A 14,100-nucleotide genomic window follows, 5' to 3' on the forward strand; every position below is an offset into this window, starting at 1 on the left:
ATTGTCTAACATTTATCTCAAACAAACCATTTTTCCTGATCTGTTACCGAACTGTAGAAGGGGTTCATTATAAAGGTCAAATGTCAAAATAGAATTTTTCTTGTCATTTTTGTTAACTGGGGCAGTACGGTGGCTTCATGTTGAGTGGGGTCGCTTCCCACCTGGTTCTTTCTGTGTGGTGTTTTCATGCTCTCCCCGTGTTTGCGTGGGTTCCCCTCCTGTGCTTCGGCTTCCTCCCACTTCCAAAGACATGCAGATTAGGTGGATTTGGAGATTTAAATTGACTGTAGCTGTGAGAGTGTGAATATATTTGTCTGTCTGTATGTGGTCCTGTGATAGATCAGGGTGTGTCCCAGTGACTGTTGAGATATGCTCCAGCTCCCACATTAACAGGAAGAAACCTCCAGCAGAACCAGGCTCAGGGAGGGGCAGTCTTCTGCTGGGACTGGTTGGGGCTGAGGGAGAGAACCAGGAAAAAGACATGCTGTGGAAGAGAGCAGAGATCAATCACTAATGATTAAATGCAGAGTGGTGCATACAGAGCAAAAAGAGAAAGAAACAGTGCATCATGGGAACCCCCCAGCAGTCTAAGTCTATAACAGCATAACTAAGGGATGGTTCAGCCTGATCCAGCCCTAACTATAAGCTTTAGCAAAAAGGAAAGTTTTAAGCCTAATCTTAAAAGTAGAGAGGGTGTCTGTCTCCCTGATCTGAATTGGGAGCTGGTTCCACAGGAGAGGAGCCTGAAAGCTGAAGGCTCTGCCTCCCATTCTACTCTTACAAACCCTAGGAACTACAAGTAAGCCTGCAGTCTGAGAGCGAAGCGCTCTATTGGGGTGATATGGTACTACGAGGTCCCTAAGATAAGATTATTCAAAACCTTATAAGAAGAAGAATTTTAAATTCTATTCTAGAATTAACAGGAAGCCAATGAAGAGAGGCCAACATGACCCTTAATTGGAATAAGTAGGAATAGTCACAGCCATCAGAATCTATGGTGGTACAGCGATGATGATCAAAGGTCAGGGACATGATCATAGGCCAGTGATCTGGATCAAAGATTGATCAGAAACAAAGATCAGTACCTGGATCACAGATGAGCAATCAGACACAAATGTGAGCATGAAGGTCACAATGAGAGTCAAAAGTGTTGTTCATGATTGTAATAATGATCCATATCTGGTGGGCAAACATGTTTTTTTAGGATGAGTGGTGCACTAGATGGACTCAAAATTGGATTTTGGTTTGTGAGGTCTTCTAAATTTACGGGATTATGGAACCTTCATGGAAGTATTAAAGGCCCTTCTAGTTTGCATATAGAATGTACACGTCATTTTCTGCACATACATTTGTGACAAATGTATCATTTTATTTTGTCCCATTACTTACTTTGGTACCATAACCAAGTGTCAGATGTGTTTGGGCTTTTGCCCTGTCTGCTGTCTGTAGAATAATGCATCAGACCCTTTTTGCTCTCCTTTTGGAAGTTGAGCCCACATGGAGGTGACACCATGTTGTTTCTTTGGATGCTGTACCAGACCATCGTGGTGAAGAAAGCTGAGCTAGAAGGCAAGACTCTCAGTCTATCAGTTGATTTAATAATAATAATGACTTGGATGGCTTTTCAACACATCCAAAAGCACGTTACAAGTTGCATTATTCATTCACACACATTGGTGGTGGTGAGCTACTAGTGTAGCCACAGCTGCCCTGGGGCAAACTGACGGAAGCGTGGCTGCCATTCTGCGCCTATGGCCCCTCCCACCACCACCTCATTCATACACAGGCGAGGTGGGTTAAGTGTCTTGCCCATGGACACAACAGCAACATGCAGATTATGACTGGTTGGGAGCCGGATTCAAACCACCATCCCTTTGGTCTCAAGACAGCTCGATCTACAAACTGAGCTGTTGCGTAAAGACCAAAAGTACTAGATCTCGGATACAAGTGGTGGAAATGAAGTTCCTCTGTTGGGTATCAGGGGTTCCACTCGGGGGCGGAGTAAGAAGCTGAAATATCCGGGAGGGACTTGGTTTGGAGTCACTGCTTCTTGGCAACAAAGAGATCAGCTGAAGTGGTTTGGGCATCTGGTGAGGATGTCCCCTGGTCATCTCCGTATGGAGGTCTTCCAGGCACATCCATCTGGGCCTGGATAAGTGGCAGAAAATTACAGAATCCTGTTGGTGTCCCCCCATTGTTTACATTACTTATACACATAGAAAATTCACTTTTTATTGACAACATCAGGGTGGCTGCAAAGATTATCAGAGTCCCTGAGCTGTAATCCTCTTGGAAAGAAGATCGCACCCGTTTCTGCGTCGTAATATTCATCACTGCATGGAATGGGTGAGCAGGGTGATTATAGATGCAGCCTGGGTTTGAGATGAAACAGAATAGTTTTAAAATTACATGAGGAAATATCAAAGCCGCAGGAGCTAACGCCAGCTGTCGACTGTCAGTGAGCGCCAGTGGCACAGCACATCTTCAGCATACAGTGAAATCATTTAGTTTTGCAACACACGGCTCGCTCTCTGAATCCCTCTGAAAATAAACGACTTTTGGTGTGTGCGTGTTAGGGTGGTTCAAAAAAATAAAAGTTGGAAATTCATTACTCTCACCCCTTCATTTTATGATGCTTTGGGAAAAAAGAAAGCCTGCCAAATATTTTTGTCATACATTAATATTTAGAGGTAGCACATCATAGCTGAAGGTTGTAAATATATCAGTTATCGCTGCCCGAGTGCCCGTGCAATAGGTTATCCATTATCCAGTATCTAATCACATCACTTATAAAGAGGATAGATGTTAACCACCTGAGTGTAACTAAAGTATAATTTTATATTCAATTTAAAACTATACCTGGGTTTAAATATTTCTCACAAACAACATACTTTCAAAAATGTTATTTTAGGCTACAAGCTGAAAATTTTGCTTCAATTCACAGCTTCTTTTCTTTCAGATCTTTGGTGATGGTGAATCTAACATGAGATAAATGTAAAAAGAGACACTTGCTGACTTAACATGCTTAACCATTAACTGGAAACTTCAGTAAAACATGTCAGCTACTAGAAGTAGAACATTTGTATACCTTATTGGTTCCACCAACTGAAATAAAGGGAAACAAATTGCCCTCAAATGGGCAAATACTCAAGGTATTTTTCTTCAAACACACTGATTTGAAGAAAACTGTCCATGATGCTGCTGTGACCTCTATAGACATGGCAATTCCTTTTTGGGAGAGAGCTAGAATCCCACTGAGGGCAAAGCAGCATCTGATCACAAAGTTAGAAAAGGTGTTCGGAAAATGGAAAACATTGAAAAAGACCAAGAATCGCAATACAGACAAGCAGAAGAAAGATGAAACAGTGTTTTGTGAATCTTTGGAGGACTTGTTTGACATGGCACATCAGGATGTCCTAACAATGATAAAGTTTGAAGATGACAGACAGTTCCTACTTGCTCAGCGAGAGAAAGGTAGAGGATGCATGACAGGCATAGATAAAATACAAACTGCCAAAGAACAAAGAGCAGAAAAAAGGAAAGCTGCAGAAGCAAAATACAAAGAGAAACTGGAGGAGCCTGGACCATCTAATGTCTCACTACCTGACACTGTCTCCAGCCAGAGTGAAGAGAACACAGAAAGTCCAGATGAAGAATTTGTTATGCCAGTGCCACAAAAAGCCAGTAAAATTAAAGCTGTTGTAACACCAGGACTTGCAGCAGCATTGGATAGGACCAAAACAACAGACAGAAGTGCCACCTATATTCTGACTGAAACGGCAGCAAGTCTTGGTCATGATGCAAGCAACTTAAATATCATTATCATGTAAAGGATGTTCTCTTATGTTACACAACTGTATAATTGGTTCTTGTGCTGATTCATACCTTTTTGAATATTAAGTACTGCAAGGCATAAAGAATATTATTGTTTGGAGCTAGATCAAAGTATATGTGGAAATATATAAAGCATAGACTTATTTAAATGTATCAATAATGAAACAGTATTTCATCAATAAAATGAAAATGCAATGTTTGATTGTTACAAAATCTTTGCTACCCCAGTATGTAGGTACTGTAGGAGCATGATACATGTACGAGAAGAACTGCATCTCACAATTCATGTTTTAGTGTTAACTATTTTATGGGATATGAAAAGATTTGATTTTCCAATGTATTGCCATAATTTCTGTCCTGACATATCAATATTAAACTGACAGAAATAATTTGGAAATATCTGGAAATGACCATACTATATGACAAAGTTATTGCCAGCAAAATCTTTAAGGGCTGTGTGCTACCAGTAAAAATTATTAGAGTTTTATGAAATTGTACATGATGTGTTTTTATGTTAGGTACAACAAATTTAGAGGGTGAGACTTGAAGTTTTTTGAAAAAAAAATTTTGACCATTTTTATGGACCACCCTAGTGCATGTTCACAGATGACTGCTCACATGTCACAATTCCATTAGATCGGTCAACTTGTGGACACGCCCTGTCGCTGTCACGCTTTGCTTACAAATCAGCACAAACGGCAGAGATGCAACAAATGATGATGAATTTATGAAAAGTACATGTTAGATTGTTTTTTTTTTTTTATATATGTGGTGACATTTTCATTTTTATCTCTTTTTTGCTTTAATTAGAAAGCGAAAAGACCATAGGTGGTGATATTACGGTAACACTGGGGGTGCAGTAGAACAGCAGAAAGAAAATAGTTTAATGTAGCATCAGAGAGTTCTAAGAAACAGTAGATGTGATAGATTATAAGACACATTCTTGATGGTGTAATACATATAAACCCGAGAAGAAGCAGCATCTAATTATCTCTCTGCCATATGCCTCCATTTCATGATCCAACACCTGTTTCCTGCTCGTGTATCTCTTAGTTTTTCCATGGAGCTGCATTGTCTAATGTGTTTGTGCAGATGTTTTACGTTCGGAATAGGACAAAACGCTTGCAGGAGGCTGGTGCACGGATTGGCCACTGTTTCCAAAGGAACAGCAGAGTTCTTGGCTGATGGAGAGAGACTGCAGCCCAAGGTACTTAAACCTCAGCCAGCTATTCCAGGGAGCATTTATGCAGCGGTTTAAAAGCACTGAGTGTGTAACTTTGATGCCAACTGGGAAATTATATCTGACATCAAATTCACTCTGAGCCTCTGAAGCCACATTTTAAAGTGGATGCCTGTTGGTTTTTGTTTGGTTTTCTTTTGGTTACAGATGATAAAATCCCTGAAGAAAACCATGTCTCCGGTACTTAGTGACATTTCCATCGAATGGCTCTTTCCTGAAACCAAAGAGGTTTTGCTCTCCCCTGTTGGAAACACCTTCCTGTTTCCAGGCGACAGTCTGATAGGATACTGTGTGGTTTGTGACACCAGCCGCTACCATTCCAACCCCAAATCTGTGAGTTCAGCACTCCTGCAGAAAGCACTTTTTTTGTTGTTGTTTTTTTGCTTGAAATTTGACAAATGTGAATCCGCTCAATTAAATCTTCGCACCTGTCACTTCTTCAAGGTGTTTGAAATTTAATTATGAGTTTGGCCTGAAGCCAACTATGAAAAAGTTTTAATCAGACTTTGTGAGTAGAGATTTATTAAAACATTCGGCTACTCAAACTCTCACCAGGATAAGCGGCGGCGGTACAGCATGATGCGCTCCACGGAGTCAGGCAGCTCGGTCTTTTACCACTCTCAGGAAGAGGAGCTGGTGAGGACAGGTGTCGATGGTCAGGGGTCACACAGGGAATCTCCCCTGGGAGCTCTGAATGAGTCCTGTCAGAACTCCATATTAGACAGCAGCCCTGGGATCACAGAGCAAGACACCATGGGTAAGAACCCTTACACGAACCCATAACAATTTCTGCTGAGTCTGGATTTCTCAGTGTGTAATATTCTGTGTGTTTTGAATTAATAGAAGGTTTTAGACATATTAAGTGTGCCTGAAACTGTTGGACATCACCATATATGAATTGCTATCATCATCCAATGCGCCTTTATGTCTTAGGAGTATGTATGACATCGTATGGAGACATGATGCATCCAGTAGCAGAGTTCGAAGCTTGTCTGCCATTGGCTAATTACACAACGTCCTTGTTTATTTCTGCCAGCTCTTTACCTGTGTGGCTAAGCCAAGTTCTCTTTGGTTTACCTCTTTGTCTTATATCTTGTCTTAAGGACTTGCTTATGGCTTTCCTTGCTGGTCTGGTGTATCTTCTGGTAGACGGTCTAGCAGACGGTTGTGTGTTAGGTGGTCTACCCAATTAAGTCTTTGACGTTTCACATCTCTGCTCCATCCTATATAGTTCAACATTTGATATTGTGTCCTTTGGGTCCTGGTGCTTCCTGTTGTACTGGATGGTTGTAAAGTTGGACACTAGCCACTGACCTCAGGTGACAAATGGATGTTTTTGGTTGTAATTCTTTTGGGTATGACTAGAATAACTTTGTCTCAAACAAACGGTTACAGAGGGTGACTAAGCCAAGGGAATATTGTGAAGGAATGTCAGCTACAATATTTTAACCATATGGTATGTTTCTCTCTATATGATCCAGCATGTTGGACCCTCAGTGTTGACCCCATCAAGTGGAGAAGGTCAAGATGACACCCATGTTTCACCTGGCTGTGGTAGATTGATGGTTACTTCTGAGAGGTGGAGATAGACTGCTTGCCTGCCAGGGGTGGTTGTCATCTCAGACCCATGGTGTGGTGTATGGGGAACCACATGACTCCAGTGTATAGTCCAAGACCTGACCAGACCTAAATTGGCTTGTACTCAGGATACAGGAATCCTCCTATCACAGAAAGTGCATTGGATCATTCTGATAAACCCCATACTCAATCCTGAGCTTCAGGGTTGTGCTTGAATACAACTTGTCGAAAGAGGCCACTTCCTTTCTTCACACTTTAAAACCCCATAACTGATATTACTCAGGTAACCCTTTTGGTACTGGCTGAGGAGGAATGGGGCATTAGATGGCAGCTTTAGCTGGGACTTAAACCAGTGACCTCCTGCCCAGTGGATTGATCAGTCCTATTGAAATTTCAGTAGGAGACCAGGCAAATTTGGCCTTACCCATTTTGTCTTATGCAAACATCTAACGTAATGAATGCTGTAACACTGATCTCATGAATGCAACCATCTGCAATTGTTTAGAATATTCACATGGCAGTACTGTAAGAACTTGCCATACTTATCAATGTTGATTCGCTGAGCAGAAGCACTGCATTTTGGAACCAGGATGCAAATTGGGGCCAAAAATCAGACTGCTACTGAATGGCTTTGAGAAACCCAAAGTAATATTGCTGAAAATGGATCATTAATCACCTTTTCCATGGAGGAGGGGGGAAACAAGACAAAACTACAGAGTATGAATCTGCAATTATTCTTAAAGCAACATGAATGGAGATGATCAATGACTGTTGGGAAGCTGTAGCCCATAATTATGTGGGTACATTTGATTGTGTTAGAAGGTGTTTTGTTGCTGTTTGTGCAAGTTCAAACACTGGACATATGTTTGGACAAACTTCAGGAGTTGACAGTAAGGCATCACCAAGAAGGCGTGCATACAGCACCAACCAGATAGCAGACTACCACCCAGAGAAGAAGGTCTACACTCCCAGTGACCCCAGCTGTGTGGTGCCAAAGAATCCTCTGAGAAGAGCCAAAGTCCAGGAGCTGATAGACTGGATGAGCCCTGAACACGAGGCACAGTGGAAGAACGACTTCCAGGTAGAGTCACAGTTTAGATACCCACATATATGATTGTAACATCTTCTACGGTGGTCTACTTACAAAAACAAGGAACAACTTTGACACAAGCCTTAAATCTGAAGCCAAACTTTGACTTTTGCTTTTTGATTCTAGACAGAACACACTGTAGCACCTGATCACATCAGATCTCAGAAGTGAAGCAGAGTAGATCCTGATGAGTGCTTGGCTGGGAAAACGCTTGGGAAGACTAGCGGCTGTGTGTGTTTCTCCATTTAGAACTGTATTTCCATCGAGAAGGGCATCTGGCATAAAACGTGTGCCAAATCCCAGTGGGGATCTGTACTGGATCCAGTGACCCTGAGAAAAGTGGGCAGCTGAAAGACAAACAACAACAGAAAAGCCACCACACATGCATGTAGTGGTATCATGTTACAATTTTTCACATTGTCTTTATATATGATATTTGTATTAAGACTGGGATAACAAATTAAACACACATCTGACCTTTTTGAGGAATTATTAGGATTCATGTTATAATAGAGTGCAACACAGTAAAACCCGCCTAATCCGTCATCATATGAACCAGATACTCGCACTCACCAGACAAAAGCAGAAGTCCCAATGCTTTTGTATACTTTTCTATGTAATAAACACTGTATGTACCAGATTTTGTCTAATGGATTTTCGCTCACATCAGACAAAACATTCCGTCTGATCCCAATGCATTTCCATTAAAAACCCGTCACATGTACCAGACAGAGCAGTCTGGACGTGCCCAGTAACAGAGGTATGAAATGAGCTCGCTGATTCAAGGAAAGTGGGATTGTATTTTCTTGATTTAAAAACCCGGGCATTTATTTTTTCAAACCATGCTCAGACTCGGTGCCTAAACGAAGCAGGCTGTAATTTACGGCTGGTGATTATTAACAAAATGCTGCTTGCTGCCTGCACTGTAATATGGTGTTAAGCTTCAGACGTATGCCTGGTTGTGACAACTGCTTTAGATCAGAGCTCTCTGTGTGGCTCGAACCCTCCCGTAGTCTGGTTGAAACGACTGAGACCACACGGGCTGTGATTGGTCAAATATTCCACTTTCACTCCTTCCTCTCCCGTCATATTTTAAAAGTTTTTGCAGTGTGCCTGCTGATTACAATTCAATCATGGATCAAATATGTTTGGCAGAAAAGTCCCCAAATATACCAAATTTACAACACGGAGTTGCAAAAAGACACTCAAGTGACCCGCAATTCATGGAGGAAATTGTACGTACCGTATCATTAGTTTGGACGTTGATGATTGTATAAAGAAGTGGAGATCGTTGAGGGACAAAATGATCCAGAAAAAGCCACTGTTCCTGTGGTAAATTGCATTATAAGATGTGATGGAGAACTTTAAAAGGGTCACCTGCATGTTGGCGTCATTGCATGGCCATGGAGGTACAGAGTTGTAAGAAGCATAAATCAGGCTTTCGGAGTTTAAGGTACCACTCCTCAACAGACTTATGAGTGACTCGACCAAATGTAATCTTTTTAATGCACATAATGCCCTGCGCTTATTTAAGGCAGGCGTTTATTTTTCAGATGAAGTTTTGACCCAGTCATGAATTGAGGCAGGTCCCTAGTCAAGGTCAGGCATATAATCAAGGAAATACATAAGCTTTACTGGTGCTACAGGATTCCCCATAGATCATTCAATGCTTCCTGACTGTAACTACATAATCAATCAATCAATCAACTTTTTTCTTATATAGCGCCAAATCACAACAAACAGTTGCCCCAAGGCTCTTTATATTGTAAGGTAAGGCCATACAATAATTATGAAAAACCCCAACGGTCAAAACGACCCCCTATGAGCAAGCACTTGGCAACAGTGGGAAGGAAAAACTCCCTTTTAACAGGAAGAAACCTCCAGCAGAACCAGGCTCAGGGAGGGGCAGTCTTCTGCTGAGACTGGTTGGGGCTGAGGGAAAAAACCAGGAAAAAGACATGCTGTGGAGGGGGGCAGAGATCGATCACTAATGATTAAATGCAGAGTGATGCATATGGAGCAAAAAGAGAAAGAAACAGTGCATCATGGGAACCCCCCCACAATCTACGTCTAAAGCAGCATAACCAAGGGATGGTCCAGGGTCACCCGACCCAGCCCTAACTATAAGCCTTAGCGAAAAGGAAAGTTTTAAGCCTAATCTTAAAAGTAGAGAGGGTATCTGTCTCCCTGATCTGAATTGGGAGCTGGTTTCACAGGAGAGGAGCCTGAAAGCTGAAGGCTCTGCCTCCCATTCTACTCTTACAAACCCTAGGAACTACAAGTAAGCCCGCAGTCTGAGAGCGAAGCGCTCTAATGGGGTAATATGGTACTACAAGGTCCCTAAGATAAGATGGGACCTGATTATTCAAAACCTTATAAGTAAGAAGAAGAATTTTAAATTCTATTCTAGAATTAACAGGAAGCCAATGAAGAGAGGCCAACACGGGTGAGATATGCTCTCTCCTGCTAGTCCCCGTCAGTACTCTAGCTGCAGCATTCTGAACCAACTGAAGGCTTTTTAGGGAACGTTTAGGACAACCTGATAATAATGAATTACAATAGTCCAGCCTAGAGGAAATAAATGCATGAATTAGTTTTTCAGCATCACTCTGAGACAAGACCTTTCTGATTTTAGAGATATTGCGTAAATGCAAAAAGGCAGTCCTACATATTTGTTTAATATGCGCTTTGAATGACATATCCTGATCAAAAATGACTCCAAGATTTCTCACAGTATTACTAGAGATCAGGGAAATGCCATCCAGAGTAACGATCTGGTTAGACACCATGCTTCTAAGATTTGTGGGGCCAAGTACAATAACTTCAGTTTTATCTGAGTTTAAAAGCAGGAAATTAGAGGTCATCCATGTCTTTATGTCTGTAAGACAATCCTGCAGTTTAGCTAATTGGTGTGTATCCTGTGGCTTCATGGATAGATAAAGCTGGGTATCATCTGCGTAACAATGAAAATTTAAGCAATACCGTCTAATTATACTGCCTAAGGGAAGCATGTATAAAGTGAATAAAATTGGTCCTAGCACAGAACCTTGTGGAACTCCATAATTAACTTTAGTCTGTGAAGAAGATTCCCCATTTACATGAACAAACTGTAATCTATTAGACAAATATGATTCAAACCACCGCAGCGCAGTGCCTTTAATACCTATGACATGCTCTAATCTCTGTAATAAAATTTTATGGTCAACAGTATCAAAAGCAGCACTGAGGTCTAACAGAACAAGCACAGAAATGAGTCCACTGTCCGAAGCCATAAGAAGATCATTTGTAACCTTCACTAATGCTGTTTCTGTACTATGATGAATTCTAAAACCTGACTGAAACTCTTCAAATAGACCATTCCTCTGCAGGTGATCAGTTAGCTGTTTTACAACTACCATTTCAAGAATCTTTGAGAGAAAAGGAAGGTTGGAGATTGGCCTATAATTAGCTAAGATAGCTGGGTCAAGTGATGGCTTTTTAAGTAATGGTTTAATTACTGCCACCTTAAAGGCCTGTGGTACATAACCAACTAACAAAGATAGATTGATCATATTTAAGATTGAAGCATTAAATAATGGTAGGACTTCCTTGAGCAGCCTGGCAGGAATGGGGTCTAATAAACATGTTGATGGTTTGGATGAAGTAACTAATGAAAATAACTCAGACAGAACAATCGGAGAGAAAGAGTCTAACCAAATACCGGCATCACTGAAAGCAGCCAAAGATAACGATACATCTTTGGGATGGTTATGAGTAATTTTTCTCTAATAGTCAAAATTTTGTTAGCAAAGAAAGTCATGAAGTCATTACTAGTTAAAGTTAATGGAATACTCAGCTCAATAGAGCTCTGACTCTTTGTCAGCCTGGCTACAGTGCTGAAAAGAAACCTGAGGTTATTCTTATTTTCTTCAATTAGTGATGAGTAGTAAGATGTCCTAGCTTTACGGAGGGCTTTTTTATAGAGCAACAAACTCTTTTTCCAGGCTAAGTGAAGATCTTCTAAATTAGTGAGACGCCATTTCCTCTCCAACTTACGGGTTATCTGCTTTAAGCTACGAGTTTGTGAGTTATACCACGGAGTCAGACACTTCTGATTTAAAGCTCTCTTTTTCAGAGGAGCTACAGCATCCAAAGTTGTCTTCAAACAGGATGTAAAACTATTGACGAGATACTCTAACTCCCTTACAGAGTTTAGGTAGCTACTCTGCTCTGTGTTGGTATATGACATTAGAGAACATAAAGAAGGAATCATATCCTTAAACCTAGTTACAGCGCTTTCTGAAAGACTTCTAGTGTAATGAAACTTATTCCCCACTGCTGGGTAGTCCATCAGGGTAAATGTAAATGTTATTAAAAAATGATCAGACAGAAGGGAGTTTTCAGGGAATACTGTTAAGTCTTCAATTTCCATACCATAAGTCAGAACAAGATCTAAGATATGATTAAAGTGGTGGGTGGACTCATTTACTTTTTGAGCAAAGCCGATAGAGTCTAATAATAGATTAAATGCAGTGTTGAGGCTGTCATTCTCAGCATCTGTGTGGATGTTAAAATCGCCCACTATAATTATCTTATCTGAGCTAAGCACTAAGTCAGACAAAAGGTCTGAAAATTCACAGAGAAACTCACAGTAACGACCAGGTGGACGATAGATAATAACAAATAAAACTGGTTTTTGGGACTTCCAATTTGGATGGACAAGACTAAGAGACAAGCTTTCAAATGAATTAAAGCTCTGTCTAGGTTTTTGATTAATTAATAAGCTGGAATGGAAGATTGCTGCTAATCCTCCGCCCCGGCCCGTGCTACGAGCATTCTGACAGTTAGTGTGACTCGGGGGTGTTGACTCATTTAAACTAACAAATTCATCCTGCTGTAACCAGGTTTCTGTTAGGCAGAATAAATCAATACGTTGATCAATTATTATATCATTTACCAACAGGGACTTAGAAGAGAGAGACCTAATGTTTAATAGACCACATTTAACTGTTTTAGTCTGTGGTGCAATTGAAGGTGCTATATTATTTTTTCTTTTTGAATTTTTATGCTTAAATAGATTTTTGCTGGTTATTGGTGGTCTGGGAGCAGGCACCGTCTCTACGAGGATGGGGCAACGAGGGGATGGCAGGGGGAGAGAAGCTGCAGAGAGGTGTATAAGACCACAGCTCTGCCTCCTGGTCCCAACGCTGGACAGTCACAGTTTGGAGGATCCAAGAAAATTGGCCAGATTTCTAGAAATGAGAGCTGCTCCATCTAAAGTGGGATGGATGCCGTCTCTCCTAACAAGACCAGGTTTTCCCCAGAAGCTTTGCCAATTATCTATGAAGCCCACCTCATTTTTTGGACACCACTCAGACAGCCAGCAATTCAAGGAGAACATGCGGCTAAACATGTCACTCCCGGTCTGATTGGGGAGGGGCCCAGAGAAAACTACAGAGTCCGACATTGTTTTTGCAAAGTTACACACCGATTTAATGTTAATTTTAGTGACCTCCGATTGGCGTAACCGAGTGTCATTACTGCCGACGTGAATTACAATCTTACCAAATTTACGCTTAGCCTTAGCCAGCAATTTCAAATGTCCTTCGATGTCGCCTGCTCTGGCCCCCGGAAGACAATTGACTATGGTTGCTGGTGTCGCTAACTTCACATTTCTCAAAACAGAGTCGCCAATAACCAGAGTTTGATCCTCGGCGAGTGTGTCGCCGAGTGGGGAAAAACGGTTAGAGATGTGAACGGGTTGGCGGTGTACACGGGGCTTCTGTTTAGGGCTACGCTTCCTCCTCACAGTCACCCAGTCGCCCTGCTTTCCCGACTGCCCGGGATCTGCCAGGGGGGAACTAACGGCGGCTAAGCTACCTTGGTCCGCACCGACTACAGGGGCCTGGCTAGCTGTAGAATTTTCCACGGTGCGGAGCCGAGTCTCCAATTCGCCCAGCCTGGCCTCCAAAGCTACGAATAAGCTGCACTTATTACAAGTACCGTTACTGCTAAAGGAGGCCGAGGAATAACTAAACATTTCACACCCAGAGCAGAAAAGTACGGGAGAGACAGGAGAAGCCGCCATGCTAAATCGGCTAAGAGCTAGTAGCTACGCAACCTAGCGGATTCCTAAAAACAAAGTGAATAATGTGTAAATTATTTAAAGGTGATTCAGCAGAAGGAGTGCCCCAATCAAGGCACCAAACAGGCCATGAAGCAGCACAGGCAACGCACGACAACGGTGCTACAATAAAATAAAAATCAACAACAGTGCTAAAAGAAAAAAAAAAATAATAATAATAAAATAAAATAAAAAATAAATAAAAACGAAAGCGTTAGCAAGCTAGTTAGCTTGCCAACGCTGATGAAAGTTAGC

The 14,100-nt window shown here is 41.5% G+C and overlaps 1 protein-coding gene across 1 annotated transcript in view; it reads left to right on the plus strand.

Moving 5' to 3' along the window:
- The window catches only part of vwa5b1 (von Willebrand factor A domain containing 5B1), a 131,119-nt gene that overhangs the window by 87,885 nt on the left and 29,134 nt on the right, over nucleotides 1-14,100 (plus strand). The window contains exons 11-14 of the mRNA XM_034173444.1: nucleotides 4,927-5,041; nucleotides 5,222-5,407; nucleotides 5,630-5,831; nucleotides 7,534-7,733. Coding sequence (XP_034029335.1) covers nucleotides 4,927-5,041; nucleotides 5,222-5,407; nucleotides 5,630-5,831; nucleotides 7,534-7,733 — 703 coding nt within the window. The remainder of the gene's footprint in view (nucleotides 1-4,926; nucleotides 5,042-5,221; nucleotides 5,408-5,629; nucleotides 5,832-7,533; nucleotides 7,734-14,100) is intronic.

This window comes from Thalassophryne amazonica, chromosome 6, assembly GCF_902500255.1.
Source record: "Thalassophryne amazonica chromosome 6, fThaAma1.1, whole genome shotgun sequence".
NCBI classification, from domain to species: domain Eukaryota; kingdom Metazoa; phylum Chordata; class Actinopteri; order Batrachoidiformes; family Batrachoididae; genus Thalassophryne; species Thalassophryne amazonica.